Genomic DNA, 23,989 nt, shown 5'->3' on the forward strand with positions numbered 1-23,989 from the left:
CTCGGACTTGTTCTTGCTTTCCCCTTCGCCTGAAATAGATGTGTTTTTGCTTTCTTGTGCTTGTGCGCTCGGACATAACACTCGAGCCTGAGTCCTTACAAACTCAATCCACGGGAGATGCGGCAGTTCCAATTCACTGGGCTGCATAGTCAAAATCCTGCACATCCTCGGGCCCGCGTATCTGATCACCATCGAAAATCCACGCCCTCGAGGCACCTATCGATCGTGTTCCTACCCCGGCCCTCCAAGACCGTTTCAAGTACGCTCCACGCTGCGGTCTTGAAGTCCAGTTCTTCGACCTCCTACACGAGGCTGCGATGGTCATCTGACGTTAATCCGACTGCGGGTGTATGGCAGACCGCTTTTACCTCATGTTGAGCATAGAGGATGCTCTTATAAAGAGTGGTCTCGCATTACAAGGAAGTTCCCCTTCCCCTCAGGCCATTCGAAACTCAGCATGGATCCTGCGCTATACAAGGAAGTGGCTGTCCAACGAGGTTTCACATACCGGTATTACCACTCTCCTCCTGCCCAGGGCAAGCCCACCCTGCTCTTCGTGCACGGCTTTCCGTCCACTGCGTACGACTGGCACAAACAGGTCGCCTACTTCCAGCCACTGGGGTATGGTATCCTGGCGCCTGACCTGTTGGGGGCCGGAGGTACTGCAAAGCCGCTCGATTTCAACGCCTTCCGGATGAACGCCATGGCGCGCGACGTAATGGACATCCTCGCCGCCGAAGGCGTGCAAAAAGTGGTTGGCATCTCGCACGATTGGTTCGCATTCGTTCGAATATGTGTCTGCATGATATGCACAGCTGATCTGCTCTGGATGCAGGGGATCCCCGCTGTTGTCGCGCCTGGCCGTAATGTACCCAGAGTCGTTCCTGGGGTATACATGGATCGCCGTTCCGTTCAGCGAGCCCGTGACGTTCCATTTCGAACTCGAGGCGCTCATGGCGTACTCGAAGGCGAAGCTCGGATACGAATCTTACTCGTACTGGGAGTTCTTCTTGAAAGAAGATGCGCACAGCGTCATCCAGCGGAACGTACGTCGATCTCGAAGTCTGCACTTTCGAGACCATGAGGCACGAGCTTGATAACGCGTCGTCTCGTTCAGGTCGACAGCTTCCTCCAGCTCATGTATCCGGAAAGGCCAGAAGATTGGATGGAGCACATAGCGGTCCGGGGGAAGACAGCGGAATGCGTTGAGGGAGGACCCGGGCAACTCCTGCGAGGGTTTGTCTAGCCGGACCCCCCAAATAGGGCCTCATTTATGCTAACTTTTGGCCCGGATTATGCTTCGGGAGACAGGGCTAGTCACGTGCACGTGAGCGCTTATTCCGAGCTTTGCGAGGCTTTCGAAGGCTGAAAACGTCCCAAACACCTTCTGAAGAGCGTATTTCATCAGCTACAAGTCTTTTCACAGGCTTTGAGATAGTTTTCCAGCTGGCGCTATTTTTTGGGCCGCGACGAGCCCTCAAATATGCAACACGAGACAGGGCTATCGGCGTCTAACGGGCGCTTAGAGGCCGCACAGCCGTAAATTATGCAAACCTAGACAGGGCCACTTGCCTTTTTTGGAAGGTGATTTATGCAACTTCGAGACAAACATCTGGTGGAGTTGCCCGGGTCCTGTTGAGGGTGATCTGCAGCTCGGACGTCCGTCCTACCTTACCGATCAGGTCAGAGCAAAACTTCTGGGCAGTTCTGACCATACACTCACGAGATCCCTGTGGATAGGAGTATACTGCGCTGCGCGATAATCTCCTGGAGAACGGGATCCAGTCTGCCCTGAACTGGTACAGAGTGAACGTGGAAAACGTCAATTTGGACGACAGCCTCAGTAAGTGGCACATTTCCTCCTACCGCCGCGGCCGCAGTTGCTCATAACATCGCCTTCCCATCAGAGATCCCAAAGGAGTCGTGGAAGTTACAGTCGCCCTCCCTCGTCTTCCTCGCACTGAAAGACATTGTATGTACTCCTGGGGCCGCGAGGGACAGCATGGGAAAGTACGGCGGATCGGACGTCGAGTACTGCGAAGTGGAGAGCGGACATTGGGTTCAACTCGAGTGCGCGGAGGAGATGAACTCTGCACTTCGTCGGTGGCTAGAGACCCGAGGATGGTGATGAAGACGATCGCGCCCCATGTGTATGGTAGCTTCAAGAACATACTATCGACCGTCATCAAAGCGTACACGCAAATCTCTGAAGATCTGAAGCCTGGCTTGCTCACCGATACACACAACGATGGTTTCGTCGTAAAAGCTCGCATATTTCCGCACACATTAGATGCAGAGGAGGGGTTAACGCTACAGTCTATTGTACAGAACTACACAGCATACTACTATACACGATCAGCATTGGCCAAACAACATAATGACGGAATAAGGAAATACTCGTACACTCTAATCACCCAAACTTGACCACTTATGCGAGCAGCTCGATATCGTTGAACCCCGGCATCCCGCCCCTCCACCTCTCCGATTCCGGCCGCCCATTCCCGCTCGCGCCCCCGTTCGGCAGCCGCATGAGCACCTCGGACCACGCGCAGCACATGCCCGCGATGCCCTCGTACAGGCTGTACGGACGCTCGGGCACCAACATCTGGCCCTTCTGCGTCAGGCTCTGGTACCCCGTCGCCAGGTCCGCGAGATGCGCGGCACGCAGGAGCCAGTGGTGGTGTTGCGCGTCGTGTTGGAGTTCTTGCGAGTTGTGGGGGTAGGTGGGCGTGTCGAGCGCGTCGGAGACGGCGAGGAGGGCATAGACGCTCCCAGCGACGCCGTGGCAGAGGCCGACGCCCTTGCGGAGGAGACCGCGCGAGTATACGAGGTCGCCGGCGCGCGTCATGGCTGCGACGATTGACGTGCGGAGGGTATCTGGGAGAGGACATGCTTCGGGCGAGAAGGTTGCGCGCCTGAGGAACACGGAGAAAAGCATCAAGAAGCCGGGCGCGCCGTGGCACCACCTACGAGAAACGTGTGAGGCGGTGGTCTGGACGAACAAGTTAAAGGGACCTACTGCACGAGCGCGTCATCGTGCTCTTCGTCTACCCCGAGTCTCTTCGAGTCAGGTTGTGCAGCAGCGCCGCCGCAGATGTAGGTCATGTGTAGGCTTGCCTTCGAAGGCCAGTTACCCAAAGGATCTTGGATGGCAAGCAGCCATTCGATGGTAGAGAGGATCTTAGGCCAGTGAGGTTCAAGAGCATTCGACGGCGCATGCAGAATGACGTGCAGGATACCCGCTGTGCAGAGATGACGATGCTCAGTTGGGCTCACTCTTTCAAAATAGACGTTTGAACACACCTACGCCGTGTGCGGCGCCCAGATACCACGAGCCATGCCACTTCCACATGAGCGGCGGTGCCTTGCCTCGTTCGTCCGCCTCCAGCTCCTGGGCATAGCGCACGGCGCCGAGCTCGCCGCGCTTGATGATGTCATCGACGAGCGCCTGGATATTCTCGTCTGAGCACAGCGCTTCGACTGCGCGCACAACCTTGTCCCCAGGCTTGCCGGCGTGAGCGAGGTAGCTCACCGTGACAAGCAGCTCGGAACGAAGCAACAGCAGCGCGTACACCAGCCCGGCGCGCCCGTAGAGCACGTCGCAGCCATCATCGTCGAGCTCCTCCCCCGTCGCGAGCTCTACGGCGTTCTCGATGAGGTCGGCGGCGCCGCGCCAGGTTTCTTGTAGCTCGAGCTCTTCGAGGATCTCGGAGTCGAGCTTGCCACGGCGGGCGTGTTTATGTGCGGTCGATTCGGGGCTCTGGCGGAGGCGTAGTTGGCGGACGAGGACGAGGGTGGCGGGGCCGATACTTGTCTCGAGGTAAGATATGTGGTTTGCGTGGCGTGGTTCGTGGAATGGGATCGCGATGAGGGAGGATGTAGGTGTCTCGGGAGAGGTGTGGTTCTGAAGGGCGGCAAAGGCTCGCATGTCCATGATGATCTCTCCTGCGAATCGGGCGATCTCGTTGAGGGGGAAAGCAATCTAGAGGTGGATAGTAGACTCACCTGCGCTGCCGTAGTACACCTTCGGGTTGGAAGACGGGTGTCTGTGCACCCGCTGCACGTTCTCCAACAGCGCATCGTGGATGTGATGGCGAATGCTCTTGAGGTCTGTGTGAGAAGGTCCATGCGGAATGTACCGCGATGAGGACGAGGTAGTGGTCATTTGAATGGTAAGTAGAAAGCGATGAGGGAGTTTGGACGGTGGTATGTTTATTAAGCTCAACGGCTGTGTCGGGGATGTTATATAGGCAGGACAGCGCGCGGCACCGGGCGCACCGAGTGCGCAGGAGAACGAGTCTAGACTGACGTCAGTTTAACCCGCCGGCGCGGCGGCATAAGTGCTGCTTATGGTCATCCGTCTCAGCGGTCCGTATGTCTCGGCTTCGCACGTTTATCTTTGGAAAGAGAAAATGCACGAACGTTCGCCAGATTTCGCGGAGACTCGATACTCAAGTATCGTCCGCAATTCCTCACATCGTGTTGAGAGATCGTATGTCGCGATAGACTGGGCATCGTTGAAGGTGGTCGAAGCAAGGAAAGTGAACTTGGCAAAGTCGGGACGAGTCGCGCCTGGGCCCGGAGACCATTTATAATAGGCGCCCTCAGCACATGGCTACTGACCGCCGCAACGGTCAGACGCCCGTGACTCGGTGTTGCGTGCTCCGAGCCGCCAGCGTTGCGTAATGGAGAAGATTGAACGGAGGTGAGGGAAAGAGCTGAGTGAAAACGCACAATTGGGGGCCAGTGATCAGGAGCCTGAGGCGGCAGGATGATGAACTGACACACCGGGACCAAACTTGAAACGGCTGGTGGACATCTATGGCACCTGCGAGAGGAGGTTCGATTGGGGGTGCCTCAACCGAGGAAGGTACATACTGATGCTTTAATGAGCGGGGACACCCAGCAGTTCTAGATCTACTGTATCTACGCGCTGGGCTTCATGCGAAGTTCGCGAGTCGCATTTGCGAGCGAACGGTAGAGGTCGAATGTCGAGGAATGCAGGGAATTCGATACGAGCGTCGAGCGATGCAGCAAACGATACGAAGGACGCGGGCAGTCGAACAGATGCAGCTCGTGGTTTGAAGGGAAGGGGGAGACAGTCAAGTCGAAGGTGGGCCCTTGTCTTTAAATCCTGGGATATGTGATCGGGACCCTCGCGGAGCTTCGCTGCAGGCTAAAAACACGTCTACACATGTCCGAATAGAAGATCTGATGTCATCGACGGGTCGAATCTGCAGTACTTCTGTCATCGGTGCGGCGCGTCGATCTCGCGATCGAAGTGTATTCGGCGCGAAGTCATTGCGTCCGCGACGCGTCATGTTTTTGCAGTCGCTCGTCATCCCTAAGGGCAGCGGGAGATAGCGTCCACGACTCCGACGCGGCGGTGACAACCCTACCGGCTCTGAGACTTTCCACGCACCTCTGGTTTCGACGTCAGTAGGGTGATAAAAAGGGGATTGTGAACCGGAATCAGGAAATATGGAACGATAGGCCGAGAGAGTATGGAAGACGAGGGAAGAGAAGCACTAGAAGGCGATCGGGAGTTCGTAGCAGGATGTGTACATGTCGTATGTCAAGCCTCCCCCGGATCCCGCGGACGACGCGACGGGTATACGCGCGGTTCCCGAGTGCCCGTGATCGTGTTCATGGTGGTTTCGATCCCCCGGAAACCCCTTCACTCTATTGGAGTTCCCGGGGGATCGACGACTGTTGTGGCGCACAGAAGCGCTCGGAGCGTTTGTTCACTTACTTTCACCCACTGAACGATGTCAGTCTGAGGTGAGTACGACTCCCTTTCTCGACGGCCATCATGCGTCTGAAATAAATTGGTGCACTGTTCCATCAGGATACGCTTGTGTGCGGGTAAGTAAGTTGGTCAGTCAAGTTCTAGTAAGCTGATCACATTCCCTAAATCCAGTTTGTACGCCGGCCATGTACACTATGTCTTATCCTTCCTTCAAGCATGGTCATGTCTCGGTATCGCGGTACATTTCAAACATCAGGCTTTGCAGCCTTCGTGACCGACGTGATGCCTCCCTGTGCGCATTTTCAATATAAGAGCTATCGACATCTGGTAGCCGCTGGGAAATAGCCGTGTCGGCTTCGACATGTTCCCTGACCTCTGTCTCCGGTAAGTTGGCGTCCCCGTTTGTTGTAAAATATACTTCTGACGTCAACAATGATGCGTTTTATGCACTTCTTCATTGCACGCCGACATGTCGCTGTCAACCAAATTCAAAGAGCGCTCCCTTAAGTACTTGCAGATTTCTCGCCGGATTCGTCTAGCCCCTTCTTTCTCTCCCCCCCTCCTACTCTAATCCTCGTCATTATACGAGAAAAACAACTTGCTGCTCAAGATACGGTAGGGCGAAGCAGTTGGCCAAACGATGGCAACCACGGAAGAGGTTAGGGTTGTGGGACTCCGCGATGACACCCACGGCGAGGGTACTACCGGCGTGAGAGTTATTTACCTCTAGTGCCCCATGTTTGGTTGCTGGATTTCTCTACTGATAGCATGACAGCGCAGTCGGGACACTTCCCAACCCTCCCACCACTTCCCCTCCAAGGGAAAAATCCGGCTTTCGCGAACATCAAGTCGTTCACTGTCTACCTGCCTGAGCACCATACGCACAAGGCACCCGAACCGATGGCTCCAATAAACTCGCTCCCCGCAGAGTTGCTCGTCGCAGTGTTCGTCATTCTGCGCGAAACAGCCTCTCCGCTACCCTGGACGCGCGTCATGCTCGTGTGTCGCCACTGGTACGAGGTCATCTGCTCGTCTCCAGGGTTGTGGTCGACCCTCGTATTTGACCAGCGATGCAGCGCTGAGGTGTTGAAGACACTGTTGCCCCGCTCCGGTGGCTTGCGCCTCGACCTCTCCCTGGACCTCCACGCCGTGGATCCCGGCCAAGTCCTGGAGACGCTCCGCCCTCATGCCGGCCGTCTACAATCCTTGGCCATCCAATTCTCCCCCGATCAACTTGATGATATATGCAGGCGTTTGGAGAGCGTTTCAAGCGCGATGGTATCCCTGACACTTCACTGCCTGACCGCTCAGGCGCCAATATTCCCACTCGATCCAGATGCGTTTCCATCCCTTCGCTCGTTGTACGCTATCCAAGTGCTGCCACGGCCCTTAGCCCCGATGCCCCGCGGAGTTACGCGCCTGGAGCTCACTCAGATCTGGCACGCGATACATGCCGAAGAAGACCATTGGCAATATGACCTCTTATCCACCATCGCCGCGCTACCCGGGCTCGAATATCTGGTTCTGCATGATGCGCTACCACCGTGCATGGCGTTTGAAGACGTCAGCATGGCCACCGTCACACTGCCATGCCTGCGCGAGCTCGAAGTGAGCGAGACCATCGAGGACTTCAAGCTCTTTCTGCAGTACGTCACCATTCCCGCCGAGGCGCACCTCACGATCGTCGCCAGGGTCCGGGACGCGATGTGGGAGCCCGACGTCGCGGGCGTCCTCTTCGCCATCCTGCCTGATAACTTCGACGAGACCCTACCGATGTTCCACCCCACGCATGCGCTGCGCCTGTTCGCAGGTCATACAGTTGACGGCCCGCTCGCGCTATCAGGCTACTGGGGAGATGGCGCGGTTGGGCCAGACGATCCCGCCGAATGGGCCATCGTGCTCCCAGACTGTGGTGATCTCCTCACGGACACCGTCTCGCTCTCGTTGATGGAACTCCCACGACTCATGCCCCCGGCGGGTCTCGTTCACCTGGAGCTACACATCGCGCCGCGCATTCTCTTGTTCGACGTGGATTGGGCGGCCGTGCTCTCCGGGTTCCCGCTGCTTCTTACGCTTGCAATCGGGAGCCTGTGGAAAGCGGAGGCGGTCGTCACAGCTCTGTACAAGCACACGGAGCTCCTCCCGGAGCTCAGCACGCTGATGCTTTGCCTGGAAGAGGTCACTGCGGACCCTGCGCGCGGTCCTCGCGCCCCTCCGGAGGCCGACGTACCGCGACGGGAGATCGAGCACGTCGTCGTTGTGGAGGCGGATTCGGAGGAGACCGCGGAGCCATATATCGCGGGGACGTTCCTGGGTTCGATGCTCCAGTCTTCGAATTATGTGTTCGAGCATAGTCGGTGTTTGGCATGTCATGTGTCTAGCAGACTTTGAGAGGTGCGTCTACCGTGGCCTGTTGTAGGCGGTTTCTAACTATCTCCCAGCTATGGCGTTAGGCAGGTCTTGGATTCGAGCGGTACGCGCGCTGACCACTCAGCGCGTAGTTAGTGGCACTATGCTATGCATCTTGTTTTTCGGTCGTCCGTCGAGAGGTAAGAGTGCATGCTGCGATTTCCGTTGAGCGACTCGTGACAGCGCTCAGTTATTGCAGTGACATCGTGAAGCGAGAGATCTTGAGAAGATGAGAGCGAAGCTAGTCCTCCACGCGGCAGCTGATTTCGTTGTACTATAGGGCTGCGATACGAATGGGGCAGCTGCGATGCTCGCGTATCATATATCATGCACCACGCCGGGTTCGTATGGGATGTATAAAATGTGCCACGCGCGGCGTCGCTGACACTCTGTAACAACATCAAATTTCCATGTCCAGTGTACTACTACTTTGTACAGATCACGCGGGCGACGCTGCCACAAACGCGTTGAAGTTGTACGATGACGGATGGGTGTTGAATGTGAATCCCGCAGGCGCGAAGCTCAGCGCAGTCTTCCCGCTGCGCGCGACGACCGCCTTCACCGCGCAGTTCGCGGACAGCTTGAGCTTGAGCTTCGCGAGCCCCGCGGGCACGAGCGTCGTCTGCGACGTGCTGCCGCACGAGAGCGTCACATTCGCGGGCGCGGTGAGCAGCGCCACCGCCCACAGGTAGTCTTGCGTCTAGTCGCGCGAAGTCAGCAAAGCAGCGCGAGAGAAGACGAATGGGAGGAGAGTGACGCACCCATTGCCAATTGGTGGGCTTGCCGACGGAGTCGGCGGGCGCCGTCGCGTTCGCGGGCGCGAGGCGGCCCCAGAGGAAGACGCGGTCCTTCGCGATCGCGGGGTACGTCCCGGTCTTGTACGCGGCGATGTAGTACTTCATGAGGTCGAACCAGCCTATGGCGCGCCCTCGTCAGTGCTACGCTTCTGCTGTGCGAATGGGTGGGGAGCGCACCTGTGTGATCATAGCCGTTCACCCAGCCCTGGGACATGGGCTGGATGCCCTCGATGGGCCCGAGGTAGTGCGACTCGCCGAAGTCGTTCCAGGTGAGGACCTCGGCGAGCGCGACGCTGGTGCGGTTCTGGACGAGCATCTCCCAGCGCTGCGCGAAGAGCCAGTCGTCGCCGCGGTAGATGAAGTTCTTGTTGTACGTGTTCACGCCGTAGTGCTAGATATCGCGCCGGGTCAGGAATCTCGGTCACTGAGAATGGGGTAGAGGGCGTACCGCGAAGAACCATGGCGAAGCAGCAGCCATGTACGTGCGATTCCCGAGGTTGGCGATGTAGGAGGCGTCGGGCGCGAAGGTGATGTTGTTGTTGCCCATCGGCCACGCCGAGTTCCACTGCATACTGTGTCAGATCATCCCTTCACAAACACAAGCAGAAGGCGGGGGCACTCACGTGGAACATCCCGTCGATGACCGTCAAGTTCTTGAACGTCTGCGGATCGACGAAGAACGACGGCACGAACCACACGGCCGGCAGTGAGCTGTTCGCGGGCTTCAGCGCGTTGACCCACGCGCCGTTCAGGCTGCTGCTATTGAACGTGCACGACTCGCCCGCGAACGTCGACACGAGCATGCGCCCGTTGTACGTCATCTGGCTCGTGTTGTTCGCGTACGTCTTGATGTACGTCTGCAGCGGCTGCACGTCCCCGGCGGCTGAGCACGGCAGCGACGACATGTCGAAGGAGAGGAACAGCTTGAACGGTGAACTTATCGAAGCGGTGGTGTTCGTAGAGTTCGTGGAGACGGTGGTGTTGATCTTCGCGTTGTACTGGCCGGCGGCGGCGTAGGCGTTTGCGATCTGGCCGGGCTCCCAGGAGTCGCTCCCGACGTTGAGCGCAAATGCGTCGATGCCTTTTGATGCCGCGAGCGCGATGTCTGGAATGATGAGTATATGCGTTAGTTTCCGAGCGCCGCGATCGCATCAAAGGTCACGACGTACCGTTCGCCCAAGTGCTCATGGTGTAGTTGTACGTGTTGCCCACGATGACGTGAGCAAAGACCGCGCGGGGTGGCGTGCTGTTGCTACTGGTGGTGTTGGTTCCCGCCACGCCTTGGGGTACCGTCGGAATGACAGAAGCCGTGGCTGAAGCGATGATAGAGATCACCGTTGAGGGCAGTAGCGCGACAACGCTTGAGGGCACCAGTTCCGCAGGCGCAGAAGCGGCATTCACCACCGAAGACAGTCCAGAAACCGAGCTTGAAGCCGAGATCGACGTAGAAGTAGTCATCGATGTGGAGGTAAACGGCAGTGTTGACCTAGATGTTATCGTGGTAGAGGAAGCAGAGGCAGACAACGACGCAGACGCAGACGTCGAGGTGGAGGCAGACATGGAATGCGAGGCAGATACAGAGCTTGAAGAGGTCATGCTGCCGATCCCGAGTGCATGCTCCATGTCGTCCAGGATCTCCTCCATCAGGCCGTCGCCAGAGACAACGTTGAAGTGGGTCGAAAATATCAGGGAGAGGAAGGCAAACCTCCGGAGGGTAAGACCCCCCTGCTGACCAGAGCGGGAGAGAGAAGAGTGTTGAACAGCCATGATTCAGAGCGAAGGAAAGCGAAGTTCAGAGCAAGAAAGAGATTATAAAGCTGTAGCCAGACAGCAATGAAGAGGAGGAAGGGCGACCGTAGAAGTGAGACAGGGTGAGAATGAAGAGAACCGTGTCGTCGCTGCATATCTCCCAGAGGCTGGCAATGCTGACAAGTTCAGGATTGGGATATGGACTGACCGTAGCGTCCTTCCGTTCCGGGCCATACTATGCCAGGAGAGCAAGCCTGGCGAACCTGTCACAAATCAACGACGTGAGTATCAGAGACAGACTCTAGCAGCTGGCAAGTAGGTATCGCCATGTAGCCTCTATCTTTGACCGGTCCATTTACTGGTATTGGCTGGTAGTGGGCCTGAACATTCTGCGAATATGTCAGACATATCCAACATCAACTGCATTGGGTCGGGTTTGTGAACTGGTGGATCTGTCGCCTTGTGGTAATGTGGCGTCACTGCACGACTGTCAGTACTTACTCACACCATTGCCGGCGGATGGTGGCAAGGTGGTGTGGTGGCAAGGTGGTGGGCTAGTGGCATGAGTTTTGGCAACGAACAGCCGGCGCTTATCCGCCGCATAACGGCATCCGTACCCCGAGCACTCCTGTGGTTGGGGTTTCCGGGGGATCAGACGTCTCCAGCATCGACATTTCGTTGAAGTTCGCCGGCAGTGGTTCGCTCGGAGCTCGAGGTTGTGTGTTCCATGAATCTCAGGCTGCATCCTTCATTTCCACTACCTAGAGAAGACTCAGACCGCTCCGCTCTCTCTGATGCCTCTCGCAAATCTAGGAAAAGCTCCAGCGCAATTCAGACACGATGTCTGTCAGCTACTACTACAGTACTTAAGAGCATTCTCTAAATGCATGTCGGGCAGAGTATGAGGTGAGTACTCTTAGTCAAGTATACTAACCAACGTAGCTATTCAGAGTATGCTCATACGTTCTTATCTTGGTCGTGATAGGAGACTCGGCGCGGTCCATAACCATCACACGATGTGATAGGTGTCATCGACTCAATATCGAAGAGCGTAGCCTTCAACAGGGCGAGCGTCGTGGTCCTCGTGTGGACCACCTGCAGATTCCGTGTGCAAGGGCTGTACTAGATCTGGTAGCAAGCCCACGACATATCGAAACCATCTAATTGGCATGGCAGCACTGGCATGTTTTCGCACGCCCGCGCTATGGAGGTAGAGAGAGAGAGAGGTACGTGGTCGGATCCTTGGGCGGCGCGGTTTCCCATGCGCCCACAATGATGGGCGCCACCGAGACAGAGTACATGATTCGAGCTCTGAGTCCTGTACCTCCTTCATCTTTTGACCTTTGATACCACGGTGGGCGTTTTGCAGTGCTGCCAGACACCATTCATGATGGAGAACGTCGATTTCTTTGGTGCATGCCTCGACCCCGAGCTGTCCTCTCTACTCTCGAAGCTCCCTACAGCGCCCAAGACATACACCGAGAACTTGCCCGCGGCGCGAGTTCGGTTCAACACCCTCTTTACCGAGGGTTTCCGCAGCGTTCAGCGAGCTCAGCTGCCCCCAGGTGTGTACTCTTTGTTTACATATTTCTGCTAGTGCGTTTAACAGTGTTGCAGATGATGCATACATCGCCACAGACCACAGTGTTCCCGTCGACGGCGGCGTCATACTCGTCCGCACGTATCACCCCTCTTCACCCCATGACGCTAGTTTCCCGTTGTTTGTCTGGACCCATGGCGGAGGTGAGTTACTTTCCTTTCGTGAGACAAAAACGTGATCGGTAACGCGAAATCGATGCCGTGGAAGGCTTTGTTTTCGGCGACGTTGAGATGGACGACTATTACATGCGGATCCTTGCGGTTGACCTGCAGATCGTAATCGCAAACGTGGAATACAGGCAAGTCCCCCCCTCCATCTGAGAATTCTAAGTCTTACGCCATCCCAAGATTGGCACCCGAGCATCCCTTCCCTACAAGCCTCAACGATGCGTACGCGGCCGTCAAATGGGTAAGACGTTTTCTCTTCGTAGTGGCGCAGCGTCGACTCAAACTGGAACGTGTCTTCAGGCCATCCAGAATGCGAAGAGCATACGTGCAGATCCCGCCAAAGGTCTACTGATCGGTGGACAATCTGCGGGCGCAAACTTCCCGGCAGTTATAGCCCATCGCGCCAAGATCGACCCTTTCTTTGTGAACTGTCCGATCACTGGCCAGGCTCTCCAGATCCCAGTTCTCCTTCACCCCGATGCCGTCCCGGAACAGTGAGTTTGATGTACATGCAATAGCTACGCCCAGGGCTGACATGTTTACCGACATAGATACGCGGACAAACTCACTTCATACGCCACCAACTACGACCCGCGTATTCTGAACGAGGGCCATATGCGCGACTACTTTGGTAAGCCAAAGTGATTATCACCGCCGCAATCGGTTTTCTAAGATGGAAACAAATTCGCAGAGAAGCTACGCGCGGCTCCGACCGATCCGGAGCTCTCGGTTCTCCTCCAACCATCGTTCACCGATCTCCCGCCTGCATACATGCAGGTTTGTGGGAGAGATCCATTGCGAGACGAGGCCCTCGTCTACGGAAATATACTGCAGGAATCCGGTGTGGCGGTCAAGATCGACGAGTACGTGTCTATCAGGCTTCGCATACGCTATCTAGGTCCTGGACTGAACGTCTGAGTAGGTACCCTGGGGTGCCACATGGGTTTCATCTAGGCTTTCCTACGAGTCAGCTTGCGCAGAAGTTTGACAGGGACTTCCGCGCCGGGATCGTTTGGCTCCTTGGATGTCCCACAGCATCGCCAGGAAGTTCTTAGTTGCTTGCCACTTGCCGACGCAGCTCAAGGAAATAATGCCGAAATCCATGTGCAGGGCGTCCAGCTGCGAACAGAAAGGCGTTAGACAGGAGATGTGAGCTGATTGAGTCTCACCAAGTGGACGTGAGGATAATATTTCAAGCAGGACGCTTGTCGGCGTTGTAGAAACGCAGTAATAGCAGCCGTATATGCCGATACTCCACACTGCTACCGCCCGCTCCGGTCGGGGAGACGATCGCAGCCAAACTCGGATGAAGTGGAGAGGAAGTCGAAGAAGGTACTAACCGAAGTTCACCGCAGTTGATGACCCGGTTTCCGATCCTTGCTGTTGTGCCGGTTGCCAACGACCCGTCTGATCTGTGAGGCCCATTTGTTGTTTTTGAGAAGCCCAATCTATCAAGGTAAGTGATCAATTTCTCCACGGCGACATCCAGGTACTGTCTGTTGAGAATCCACTCTCAACCGGTCACATTACCACTGCGCCGGATGTCCCGATGGAGAGTTCAATCTGCCCATGTAAGTTCGACGGCCTGCGCCTTGATTTCTACGCAGAATCCTCCGAATTTAACATGCTTTGAACCCTTTTCGTGGTAAGGCATCACGTTGACGTACATGGCTGACAGCTTATCTTTCTCACCCGACTGCTTGAAGAACTGCCAGCTTCGCCAGCATCCTTCCCATACAACACTCCCCGAAACACGCTGCGACAGCTCTCCGTCTATTTTGTTGATTTGATATGCCCCAAGATAATTTCTTCACTTCGTCCTTTGGGGCTCCTGAAATCATCGTCGCTTTATCACTGGGCTTGTTCATCGTATGGAATTGCCGGTTGTCAACGAAGAGGCATCGCTATCCCCCTGGGCCGCCGGGCAACATTCTTGTCGGAAACATTCTAGAGGTCCCCTCCTCCGGCGCATGGTACAAGCTCACGGAGGACAAGAACGTGTATGGTATGACGTTCAATTATCACTCAAAGGCTCGCAGTGACGAACTGGTATCCAGGGGACCTCGTCTACTTTCACGGACTGGGGAACCGCATACTGGTCCTGAACTCGCTCCAGGCCATTACGCAGCTCTTTGAAAAGAGAGGCGCTATCTATTCGGATCGACCGTCTTTCACGGTCGTAGGCGAGCTCATGGACCTTGGTCAGGTGCGTACAGACACCATCCTCTTCAAGTCCGAGGGTGACTAGACTTTGCACTTCTTGTCGTAGAGCATGGCCTTGCTGTCTTACGGCGATGAGTGGAAGGCACACAGACGACTTGCACACGTTGCGTTGAGCGCTGGTGCCGTAAAACGCTACTATCCCATTCAAGAGGACCTCGCGGCGCTGCTATGCCAGGCTCTGGTCGAGAGCCCGGAGGATTTCTTCGGACATGTCAGACTGTAGGTCTACCACAAGTACCGCGATCAAGCGCCACTTCGACGAATTATATCCACAGCGCCTCGGCTCGCCTTATCATGACAATCACCTACGGGTTATCCGTGAATACTGCCGATAGCGAGGTGAGAGGCAGCATCACGAGTACGATTGGGCCGTCAGATCTAACGTATCCCCGACTTCAGTATATAACGCACGCAGAAGACACCATGGAAATGATCAGTCAGGCGACTGTTCCCGGAGCGTTTCTTTGTGACCTTATCCCTTGTAGTAAGTCTCGATCTCGCAACATCAGTCCACGATCCAAGTTGATCTAATGTCATGGCAGTGAAATACCTGCCTTCATGGATGCCTTTTCAGAAGTTCGCAAGCAGAGGCAGAAAGATGATCGAGCAGTTCATCAACAAACCATTCGAACAGGTCATGCGCGAAATGGTGTGGCTCGTTGAGTTCGTCGCTGATGCCGTTGGTCGCTGATGTCGCTTCGCAACCTCGCTTCTCTTTATAGGACGCCGGGATCGCACCTCCTTCTCTTACGCAGGACTTGCTGAGCCGGGAAGGCGGTGACAGTCCCACCCTAAAACATCAGATCAAGTGGACTTCGGGGGCACTCTTCGGAGGTACATTCATGCATTCACCACGCGTTCATTGGAATTCAGCATGTATTCATTCTATTTTGCCTTACAGCCGGTGGCGAGACGGTAACGCGAACCTCGTGCATCGCTATTACTTATCTTGTTATCTGACACTCTATGCAGACATACTCCACAGTACTGACATGCATCATGGCGATGGCTCTGCATCCAGAGACGCTGCGGAAAGTTCAGGTCGAGCTTGATCGGGTCGTAGGCACAGAGCGCATGCCCAGGATCGACGACCGTGCCGGCCTCCCCTACGTCGATGCAGTAATCAAAGAGACGCTGCGATGGCACCCCGCCGTGCCCCTCGGTGCGTCATGAAGTGTGCGCCTCATTTACACTCCATGTGATAACGACTTGCAGGCTTTGCTCGCACTCTCGCAAAAGATGACGTCTACGAAGGATTCTACATTCCCAAAGGGACTATACTGGTCCCGAACGTCTGGTATGCGTCTCGTCATCTCCGGAGATTTCTTTGTCGTGTCTGAGGAAGACCGCAGGGCAATCGCATTCGCACCGCATGGGCCGTACGACCCGTACGCGTTCGCTCCTGAACGGTTTCTCGTTCCGGATGGCGATGACTTGCCACCCGACCCTGCTGTCTGGGCGTTCGGCTTCGCTCGCCGGTAAGTGCAAACACATCCTGAACGTCCGGAATATAATTTCATGGCACTCCAAACACATGCAGTATATGTCCGGGGAGGTACCTGGCGGAGAATTCCGTGTTTATCCTCATCGCCACGATTCTGGCCATGTTCGATATCAGCCTGCCGGAGGGCGCGGAGTTGAAGCCGAAGTTCACGAAGGGATTGGTGAGGTAAGTATACTCATCTTGCGCCACTGTAAGTCGGGGCATTGACCTATCCGGACAGCTATCCGGAGCCATTCGAGTGTAAATTTACAGTCCGGTCCGATGCAAAACTGGCACAGATTCGCACGCGAGTCGGTCAGTGCACGGTGTAGTGACCTGTTCTAAGGCAATGTAGTTTCTTTTCTTGCGCTCACGTTTTCCAGTCTCAATGAGCGGCCTCGTCGTGTGAACGTCTGACACTACTGCCAGTCAGGACTGTCTGAGAGGCCGCGCCCATGCGGAGAAGGCCCGATCGTAATTTTCCTATGCGCAGGTGATTGTCATTGCGGTTTGCACAAGAAGATGCCAGCCTCGCCAGCCTCCCCTTGTCAGCCTCGTCTGGTATAGGAGGAGCCCTCGTGCTTTCCGTGATCTTGTCGTCCACCACCACTCCTAGCCCCAACTCAAGCTACACAAGTCACTCAAGCGCAACACACCCGCCCACCACAGCCCCTCCCCTGTAACCCACCAGCCTACGCAAGCCCGTCCAGCGCAACCCGCCAGCTCCTGCAGCTCCCCAGGCGCACCCCGCTTCTTTGCTCAAGCTCTCCCCGCGGTGCAACAGACCGGGTACCTACGTGCTGCACGCCAACCTCCTGTGGTGCTTCCAGCGTAGTCCGCCAGCTCCTCCGGCGCAACTCGCCAGCCGGCACGACTAGCCAGCCTGATCAAGCTCTCTCCGCGTCGTAACGCACAAGCTCCTCACGTGCGACACGCAAGCCTGTTCAAGCTCTCGCAGCGCAACTCGTCGGGTTCCCCAGCTTCTCCAGCGCGACACGCCAGCTTCTTCGGCGCAGCCCTCGAGCACCCCCAAGACAACTTGCCAGCCGCCTCCAGTTTCTCCGTCGCAATGCCCTTCAAGAACATCTTCGCCTTCGCCAGCCCCAAGATGGCGAGTCCTTCCGACAAGAAGGTTGGGCTCACTGTAAGTCTCCATCCATCTCATTTCGCTGTCAGCCGAGTCTGACGTCGGGACTAGTCGGAGAAGTGTGCTATGCAACCCATCATGGTCGAGGACATCAAGGACATACCGACCAGTGTGGACGTACACGTTCGGATGGAGTTCGACGAGAGCGGCAATTTGGTATGTCAGCCTCGCACTTTCTGTCCATCACTCTGCTTACTTCATGCAGGTCATCCGTGAGGTCGAACACCTCTGCGACAACGAGGTATCGCCCACGCCATCGGATGACATGACTCTCGTCGGAACCCCCAGCGTCCTTACGGACAAGCCCGAGTCGGTCGACGCGAACACGGTCACCAGCTCGCCAGAGCTTATGGATCCTATCGCTGCAAACTCGCCTCCCCCGTCCAGCCCGAATCTCGCCGCCTCGTGCTCATCCGAGGTCGAAATCAAGATCGTGATTGAAGATGTAGATGAGAGCCCGTCTACCGCGGTACGCACCGTCACCTCGGACGACTTCCAGGTGGTCGGCGAACTCGGGGAGGGAGGTCAAGCATCTGTGTATCTTGTTCAAGAACGCGCGACCGAGCGGCTCTATGCGCTCAAGGCTGCGGAGAAGAGCGAGTACCCGGAGATGAACGAGCTCATGTTCCGGGAGCAAGCCGTACTGGAGAGCATCGCCGGAAGCCCATGGTTCTTGTCCCTGAAGGCCAGCTTCGAGGATGACCAATTCTTCTTCCTCCTAACTGTGAGTTTCACCTATGCCTGCATGTGTCGAATATGCACTAACATGTTTTACAGGACGTGTGTATGGGCGGTAGCCTGGAGAGTCGTATCCAGCGGAGCAATGGCGGGAAGTTGGCGGATGGGACAGCGCGCCGCTACTGTGCGCAGATCGTACGTCGCCTTCGAGGGCCTAAGTTTCCTCGTACACGCGCTGACAGTCCCTTAGATCCTCGCAATGGAAGACCTGCACAAGCGCAGGATCATCCACCGCGACATCAAGCCTGCCAACATCCTCCTGAACAACAAGGACGAAGTCGTGATCGCCGACTTCGGGTTCGCCCGCCCCTTCGCACTCGGAGACACCGTGGAGGACGCCAGTCGCAACGGGCTCGGGATCCAGCTCGACATCACGAGCGAGAAGTGCGGCACACCGCAGTACATGGCACCCGAGATCTGGAAGGAGGAGCCCTACTCGTACGCGGTGGACGTGTACTCGTTCGGCGTGATGATGTACGAGATGCTCAACGGCAAGGTGCGTCTTTGCATTTATTCACCACTCATCTACCGGGCTGACCTCGTCGCCGTTCGTTAGCTCCCATTCAATCTGGACGAGATCAGCGACGACGACAACCTGACCGTGGAGGATATCGGAGATGCCGTGTGCATGCGCCAGCCTGGGTTGGAAGTCGAAGACGACATCGACGATGATGCTTTCGACTTGCTTGTCTCGGTATGTTCTTCATATATCGTATCTTGTGGAGTTGTGGCTGACACTGGCTGGCTGGCAGATCCTGGACCAGGACCCGGACAGGCGACCATCCTGGGAGCAGATCAAGGAGCATCCCTGGTTCGATGGCGTGTGAGTGCCTCTTCTCGGGTTCTTCGTCAGCTTGCGTGCTCACTCTTACATGACAGTAACTGGACCCAATTGTCCTGCCGCACGCCAATTCCAGCTGTAGTCCCTCCGAAGGGCTCTATTCCCGTACGTATCACGAGACCTTCACTCCCCAGGCCCTTCACTCACCACCATGGCTAGGATGATTCGAACGAGGAGTCCCCGTTCGGTATGCCGTACCAATCGGGCGACGAACCCCATCCATTCTTCCAATGGACCTCCCCCGAGCTTCAACCCCAGCCAGCCACGGCACCCGAGGCCTCTCCCAAAGGCAGCAACCCGCCGCCGCCGTCACGTAACAACCCCGAAGTCGCCACACCGCCCCAAGAAGCGCCCCCTCCCCAGAAGTGCACTACGTTCCCCACCAGTCACGAGGCAGCCGACGCCCCATCCGCATCTGCAGCACGCTCCACCCCCCACGCATCCCCATCTGTACCCCTCCTCGGTCTTTCAGACCAAGCCAACGCCCCCGCCCCAACTCCATCCCCGAGTCCCCTCGCGCCCCGCCAAGCACGCGACTCGTCAGTACGAGCCCCCACCCCCCTATGCGCGCTGCACCCACTTCCGAGTGGAGTGCACACGTAGAAGAGGTGGCCCCAGCTCCTGACGACAAGCACGCCGCCGCGGACGCAGACGTTGACGACGTCAGCGCGTCCGTGGCACGGGCGCAGGACGACGACTCGGGATATGGCCTCACGCCGACCGGTCCCTCTCAAGCAGGGATGGTCGGGCTGGGAAGGGGCCTCGGCTTGGGCGTCGTGTTCGCTGCGACGACCCTGGCCGGGGACCGGTACGATGTGGATGCTGTCAGATCCTGGACGCAGGATCTGGTCGCGAGCGCGTTGTGCGACGATGCACACGCTGCCCCCGTGGACGCCCCCCTCTCCGCGTTCTCCCCCGAGTTCCCCAGCACGCCTGTGCCGGGACACGGGGGAGATCTGTGGGGGAATGTCTGCACTTCTCCGGGCGCTTCTGGCAAGTCGCCGGTGTCCTTCAATTGTTACGATTCGGTTGCGGTGGCCACGACCGTCGCCCCCAGCGCCGCTCTTGCGCTGGGCGATGGTTCTGCCGCCGACGCCTCGCCGGACGCGAGTACCTCTGACCTCGAGGTGCTCGCGCTGTCGGCTGCGCTCGCCATCCCTGACGCGTTCTTGTCGTCGGGGATATGCTCGCGCCCACTGGAAGTCAAGAACCCGGATGCAAGCCTTTCGTGCTCTACTTCCTCGAGTTCCCTCTCATCCGCCCTCTCGGACTGCAGTGTCGGCTCCTCCGTCTGTTCATGTGACGGCGATGCCACCTCGACAAACGACACTGCTCCACCAAGGACCCAATTACCATTGCTAGACCCCAAGGCGGCGCCGAACTGGCTCGCACGAATCTGGCGATGGCTCTCCCACCTCGGGAAAAAGGCCGCGTGAATGGGTGGGCGAAGAGACCTATTCATATGAGTGAGGTCTATATCGCCCTTAAAGTTGCCCTTAACGTGGTCTCGATACTCCGCCGGGCCCTGAGCCTCCACCCCGCTCTCGGTCTCGTTCTCGGCTTGGGCCTGAGTGCTTAACTGCTCTTTGGGTTCTCGCCGATTCTCCCTGTTTTCTCCTTGCTCTGTCTTGTTTTCTGTTTGTTTTCTGTCTGCTTTTGTTTTGTTTTGTTTCTGCTCTCTGTCTTGCTCTGGTCTTGCTCTCGTTCTCAGAAACGTCTATACCCCACAAAGCGAACCTCCGAAACTGTAAACCACACAAAGCGAACCGCGTTTTGTCCCATCTTTGCACGCTATTTTACAGTACTTTTCGCTATACTCCGATATTCCCATGTCTGGCTTCCAACCAACATATATACCCGGAATACACTTTGCTTTCTGCTTTCATACCGTGACTTCCCGTTCGCGATAGATGCTCGCCTCTCTCTAAAATGCGTGAACATGACGCTTCCGTACTGTAACCTTGCATAAGGGACCATGTACGTATACCGCACTCGAAACGCATCAAGATCTACCCAGGTCACAGCCGCCATAACAGCACAGACGCGCAGGCAATGAGTGAGTTGCAAGACAGTAAACACATATCACGATCATGCTATAAGTCCGATACATAACATTACAGAGTCCGGATAGAGCGGTGCGAACAGCAGTTCAAGTAGTCTGGCAGCGGGACGATGCTCGCGAAGGAACGTCCGCGATCGACATCGACAAGAGACACCTCGAAAGGAGAGCACGCTCAGAGTCCGACAAGCTTCAAAAGCTTGTCGAAATCAGGCGTCCCGAGCCCAGTGACCTGTCGCACATTCCGAAAGCATCAGTAAAGTGCCTCCAGAAAGACACCAAGCGACTCACCGGATCCCACCCCGGCGCCGCCTCGAACCCGACGTCCTCCCCATTACACTCGAGCGTATTATTCCCGGCCGTGACATCATTGAGCCCCCGCACGCCCGTCGCATACAGCCACGGGTTCAAGAACCCGAGCGGCGCCTTCCCGCGCGCCGCGAGGCGGTCGTTCAGCAGCGCGACGACGCCCGCGAACACGGGGCTCGCGGCGCTCGTCCCGAACAGGCTCGCGGTCGCGTTCTCCCACACGCGGAAGTCGTCCGCCTTCGCGGAGACGTCCGGAAACGCGCGCCCGCTCGCGTTGAAGCGCCCCGCGCTGGCGGTGGCGTTGGAGAGGGTGGCGAGGTAGGTGGTGACGGCGGTGGATTGGTAGGCGGGGGTGGGGTAGTAGTTGGAGAAGCCGCCGGAGGAGCCGCCCCAGACTTCTTCGGGGGCGGAGCCTTGCGTGCCGCCGACGGAGGTGACACTACGAGCGAAGAGGGTCAGACCTTGAGGCAGGCAGCAGAAAACGGGTGGTGACATACTATGGGCAGTTGGATGGGAACGTCGGGACGAAGGATGTGCTGTTCTGCTTGCAGCCTACACCGCTGTCGCCGGCAGCGTAGAGGATGGATACGCCGCGGGCCCCGAGCTGTGCATAAGCCTTACAAAGTTTGCTAGAGAATGGTAACAGCTGAGTCACAGCTTCACATCCCAACAGTATGACACCTACTCGGTGAGTTCGAAGGAGAGGCTGCTCTCCGCGAAGCCGTAGCTCGTAGTGAGGACCTGCGGGGGAGTGTCGAGCGAGAGCAAGTGGTTAACCTCGTCGAGGTAGCCCTCGAGGTCGCCATCTTGATGCTTGATTCCAACCATGATGTAGTTTACGGGTACGCCCGTGGCAAGACCTACGGTGTATTGGATATCAAGCTCCTGTGAAGGCAATGTCAGCGCACGTTTCTCCGGTACGCCATGAACGAACTTACTCCTTCGGATACGGAAGGCACGTCCTGGTCATTGTTTCCGCCATCGAGCAGCGTAACAGTGAAGTTGGTCGCCGGATCCATGTCTGGGCGATATTGCTTCAAGAATTCCTGCAAAAGGCAAAATAAACTTGGGCCTCGCGTTCTTTTCAACAGGCGAGGGTACCTCAAGGAAGGTGTAGTGCACGTTGTTCCCGAAGCGACCCGTCACACCCAGTGTGTTGGAGGCAACAGTGGCCGGAGTCGTAGGAATGTTGTACAACTCTTGAAGGCAAGCAGGAGTCGTGCCGTTCGAGCACTTCGACGTCTGGTCCCGGCGCGGCAAAAGAGGCTCATGAAAGGCGCGTTTGCCCACAATAAGATTGGATTGGACAGGCGCAGGGAAGCTAAACACAACATGATAGTTAGCAACAGATTATCATGAGGTTTGCTACGCGTGCACGAAAGGCATGAACTTTCGAACCGACGGGACTTACGCGGTAGTAGGGTGGATCAGATCCACATGGCCCTTCAACGCCGCCGGGATGGAATACGCCAGGGTGCGGACGGCCTGGAGACCAGAGTCTCCTTGGGCGAAGAGAGAGTAGTTTGCAGCGAGGAGGGTGTTGGCTGTGCTGACGTCCACCTGAACCTCCATCCAATCACCTGCAGGCGTGAGTGCGGTCGCGTTCAGGCCGTGCTCTGCGAGCCAGGCATTGACAGCCGTCACGCTGGCTGCATCGGGGGCGGCAAGTTGAGCAGCCTATGGCGCTTTGAGCAACCTACAAAAGTTGGGATAAGAAGTAAACGCACCTCCGTCTTTGACAAATGTTGGCCATACGTGTCGCTGGATGGATCACTCACGCTGTAGAGTGCATCTACGACGGCGTCCGAAGTTTTCTGTGCAAGGGCAATCCGGAGCGTGAGGGGAGTTTTCGGCGCAGCGAGCGCCTTGAAAGAGAATCCAAAGGGAATAGTGTCGCGTGAGTCGTGAACAAGGAGGTCCCGAGAGAGCTTAAGAGAAGCGAGCGGGGTAGCGAGCGCGAAAGTCGTAAAGAGCGAGAGTGCCAGGAGGCGTGTGTGGACGACCATGAGGGATGGTCGTTTGTGAGCGTCGTGCAATGGGGGAGAGAGAGACGCCGTAGAGAGCCCCGGGGAAGGGAAGACGGGGTATATATCCTCGGCGCATGTTCAAGAAGTGCCCCAAAGTTGCACTCAGTGATCGAAACATATCTCGCGAACACATCGAGATCTATGTCATCATCGCTGCCGCAACGTCGGCGCCGCCTTGCCGCATTCGGACGCTCGTCCTATGCCATGCGCCCTCCGGATCCGAGTCCTTTCAAGTTGGCAGAACTTCCAAGTCTCAGATACCCGCCGTGCACACTGCATATAACTACCATCAGCTCAACACCCACATGTATTGAGAAGTGTATTGAAACGATGCAGTTTCGCATGTCCCAACGCGAAAGGTTCAAGCTCCCGCAACCGAAGGAGAGCTCTGGTCATCTCACCGTGCAAATATCGCGACACACATCGGGCCCCGACGCTTCGACTCGCTCCTGGATCCAAACAGGTTGTAATATACGGTTAGAATAAGCCATTGAACGCCGAAGGAATCGTAGCTCGTCCTGAACTTCCCGGCGTTTTCACATTGCACGCCGCACTCATCCGTTCCGGGACAACCCGTAGCCCGGTGAATGGCAAAACATCAAGGGAGGCATAACATCAAGATGCGAGGATGTGCGACTCTGTGTGTTCTATTTTTGTCAGTGAACGCAAATCATTATCTCAAACTCCCGTT

The 23,989-nt window shown here is 56.7% G+C and overlaps 8 protein-coding genes across 8 annotated transcripts; 5 read left to right on the forward strand and 3 right to left on the reverse strand.

Moving 5' to 3' along the window:
* Nucleotides 1–457: 457 nt before the first annotated feature.
* Nucleotides 458–2,128, forward strand: TRAVEDRAFT_171945 (alpha/beta-hydrolase; the record flags this gene model as incomplete). Its single annotated transcript, XM_008043379.1, has 5 exons — nt 458–774; nt 836–1,046; nt 1,118–1,240; nt 1,741–1,843; nt 1,908–2,128. 5 exons carry the CDS (start codon nt 458–460, stop codon nt 2,126–2,128), a joined length of 975 nt encoding a protein of 324 aa, XP_008041570.1.
* Nucleotides 2,129–2,300: 172 nt separating this feature from the next.
* On the reverse strand, nt 2,301–3,946 carry TRAVEDRAFT_30635 (uncharacterized protein). The gene is made up of 3 exons (XM_008042800.1): nt 3,304–3,946; nt 3,020–3,242; nt 2,301–2,966 (listed from the first exon to the last, which is right to left on the reverse strand). Exons 1-3 carry the CDS (start codon nt 3,932–3,934, stop codon nt 2,429–2,431), a joined length of 1,392 nt encoding a protein of 463 aa, XP_008040991.1. The 5' UTR covers nt 3,935–3,946; the 3' UTR covers nt 2,301–2,428.
* A 2,571-nt stretch (nt 3,947–6,517) lies between these two features.
* TRAVEDRAFT_50541 (uncharacterized protein) lies at nt 6,518–8,140 on the forward strand (the record flags this gene model as incomplete). The annotated part of the gene is made up of 1 exon (XM_008042987.1): nt 6,518–8,140. One exon carries the CDS (start codon nt 6,518–6,520, stop codon nt 8,138–8,140), a length of 1,623 nt encoding a protein of 540 aa, XP_008041178.1.
* A 457-nt stretch (nt 8,141–8,597) lies between these two features.
* On the reverse strand, nt 8,598–10,143 carry TRAVEDRAFT_39101 (glycoside hydrolase family 71 protein; the record flags this gene model as incomplete). The annotated part of the gene is made up of 6 exons (XM_008042845.1): nt 8,598–8,858; nt 8,920–9,074; nt 9,133–9,346; nt 9,404–9,520; nt 9,579–10,060; nt 10,125–10,143. The coding sequence occupies 6 exons, from the start codon at nt 10,141–10,143 to the stop codon at nt 8,598–8,600; spliced, it is 1,248 nt and encodes a 415-aa protein (XP_008041036.1).
* Nucleotides 10,144–12,091: 1,948 nt separating this feature from the next.
* TRAVEDRAFT_39102 (uncharacterized protein) lies at nt 12,092–13,526 on the forward strand (the record flags this gene model as incomplete). Its single annotated transcript, XM_008042846.1, has 8 exons — nt 12,092–12,269; nt 12,322–12,447; nt 12,512–12,602; nt 12,652–12,712; nt 12,772–12,965; nt 13,023–13,102; nt 13,163–13,334; nt 13,394–13,526. 8 exons carry the CDS (start codon nt 12,092–12,094, stop codon nt 13,524–13,526), a joined length of 1,035 nt encoding a protein of 344 aa, XP_008041037.1.
* Nucleotides 13,527–14,262: 736 nt separating this feature from the next.
* Nucleotides 14,263–16,367, forward strand: TRAVEDRAFT_129854 (cytochrome P450; the record flags this gene model as incomplete). The annotated part of the gene is made up of 11 exons (XM_008043380.1): nt 14,263–14,476; nt 14,529–14,677; nt 14,741–14,913; nt 14,970–15,033; nt 15,094–15,178; nt 15,237–15,343; nt 15,417–15,551; nt 15,667–15,856; nt 15,910–15,997; nt 16,047–16,172; nt 16,235–16,367. The coding sequence occupies 11 exons, from the start codon at nt 14,263–14,265 to the stop codon at nt 16,365–16,367; spliced, it is 1,464 nt and encodes a 487-aa protein (XP_008041571.1).
* A 1,450-nt stretch (nt 16,368–17,817) lies between these two features.
* On the forward strand, nt 17,818–18,549 carry TRAVEDRAFT_76086 (kinase-like protein; the record flags this gene model as incomplete). The annotated part of the gene is made up of 3 exons (XM_008043381.1): nt 17,818–18,048; nt 18,102–18,197; nt 18,253–18,549. Coding segments are annotated over 3 exons (624 nt in total), but the record flags the coding sequence as incomplete, so codon positions are not given.
* A 2,225-nt stretch (nt 18,550–20,774) lies between these two features.
* TRAVEDRAFT_152610 (family S53 protease-like protein) lies at nt 20,775–23,299 on the reverse strand. The gene is made up of 8 exons (XM_008043382.1): nt 22,999–23,299; nt 22,683–22,948; nt 22,373–22,592; nt 22,210–22,317; nt 21,957–22,156; nt 21,769–21,900; nt 21,254–21,710; nt 20,775–21,194 (listed from the first exon to the last, which is right to left on the reverse strand). The coding sequence occupies exons 1-8, from the start codon at nt 23,275–23,277 to the stop codon at nt 21,138–21,140; spliced, it is 1,719 nt and encodes a 572-aa protein (XP_008041573.1). The 5' UTR covers nt 23,278–23,299; the 3' UTR covers nt 20,775–21,137.
* Nucleotides 23,300–23,989: the final 690 nt, after the last annotated feature.

This window comes from Trametes versicolor, assembly GCF_000271585.1.
Source record: "Trametes versicolor FP-101664 SS1 unplaced genomic scaffold TRAVEscaffold_9, whole genome shotgun sequence".
NCBI classification, from domain to species: domain Eukaryota; kingdom Fungi; phylum Basidiomycota; class Agaricomycetes; order Polyporales; family Polyporaceae; genus Trametes; species Trametes versicolor.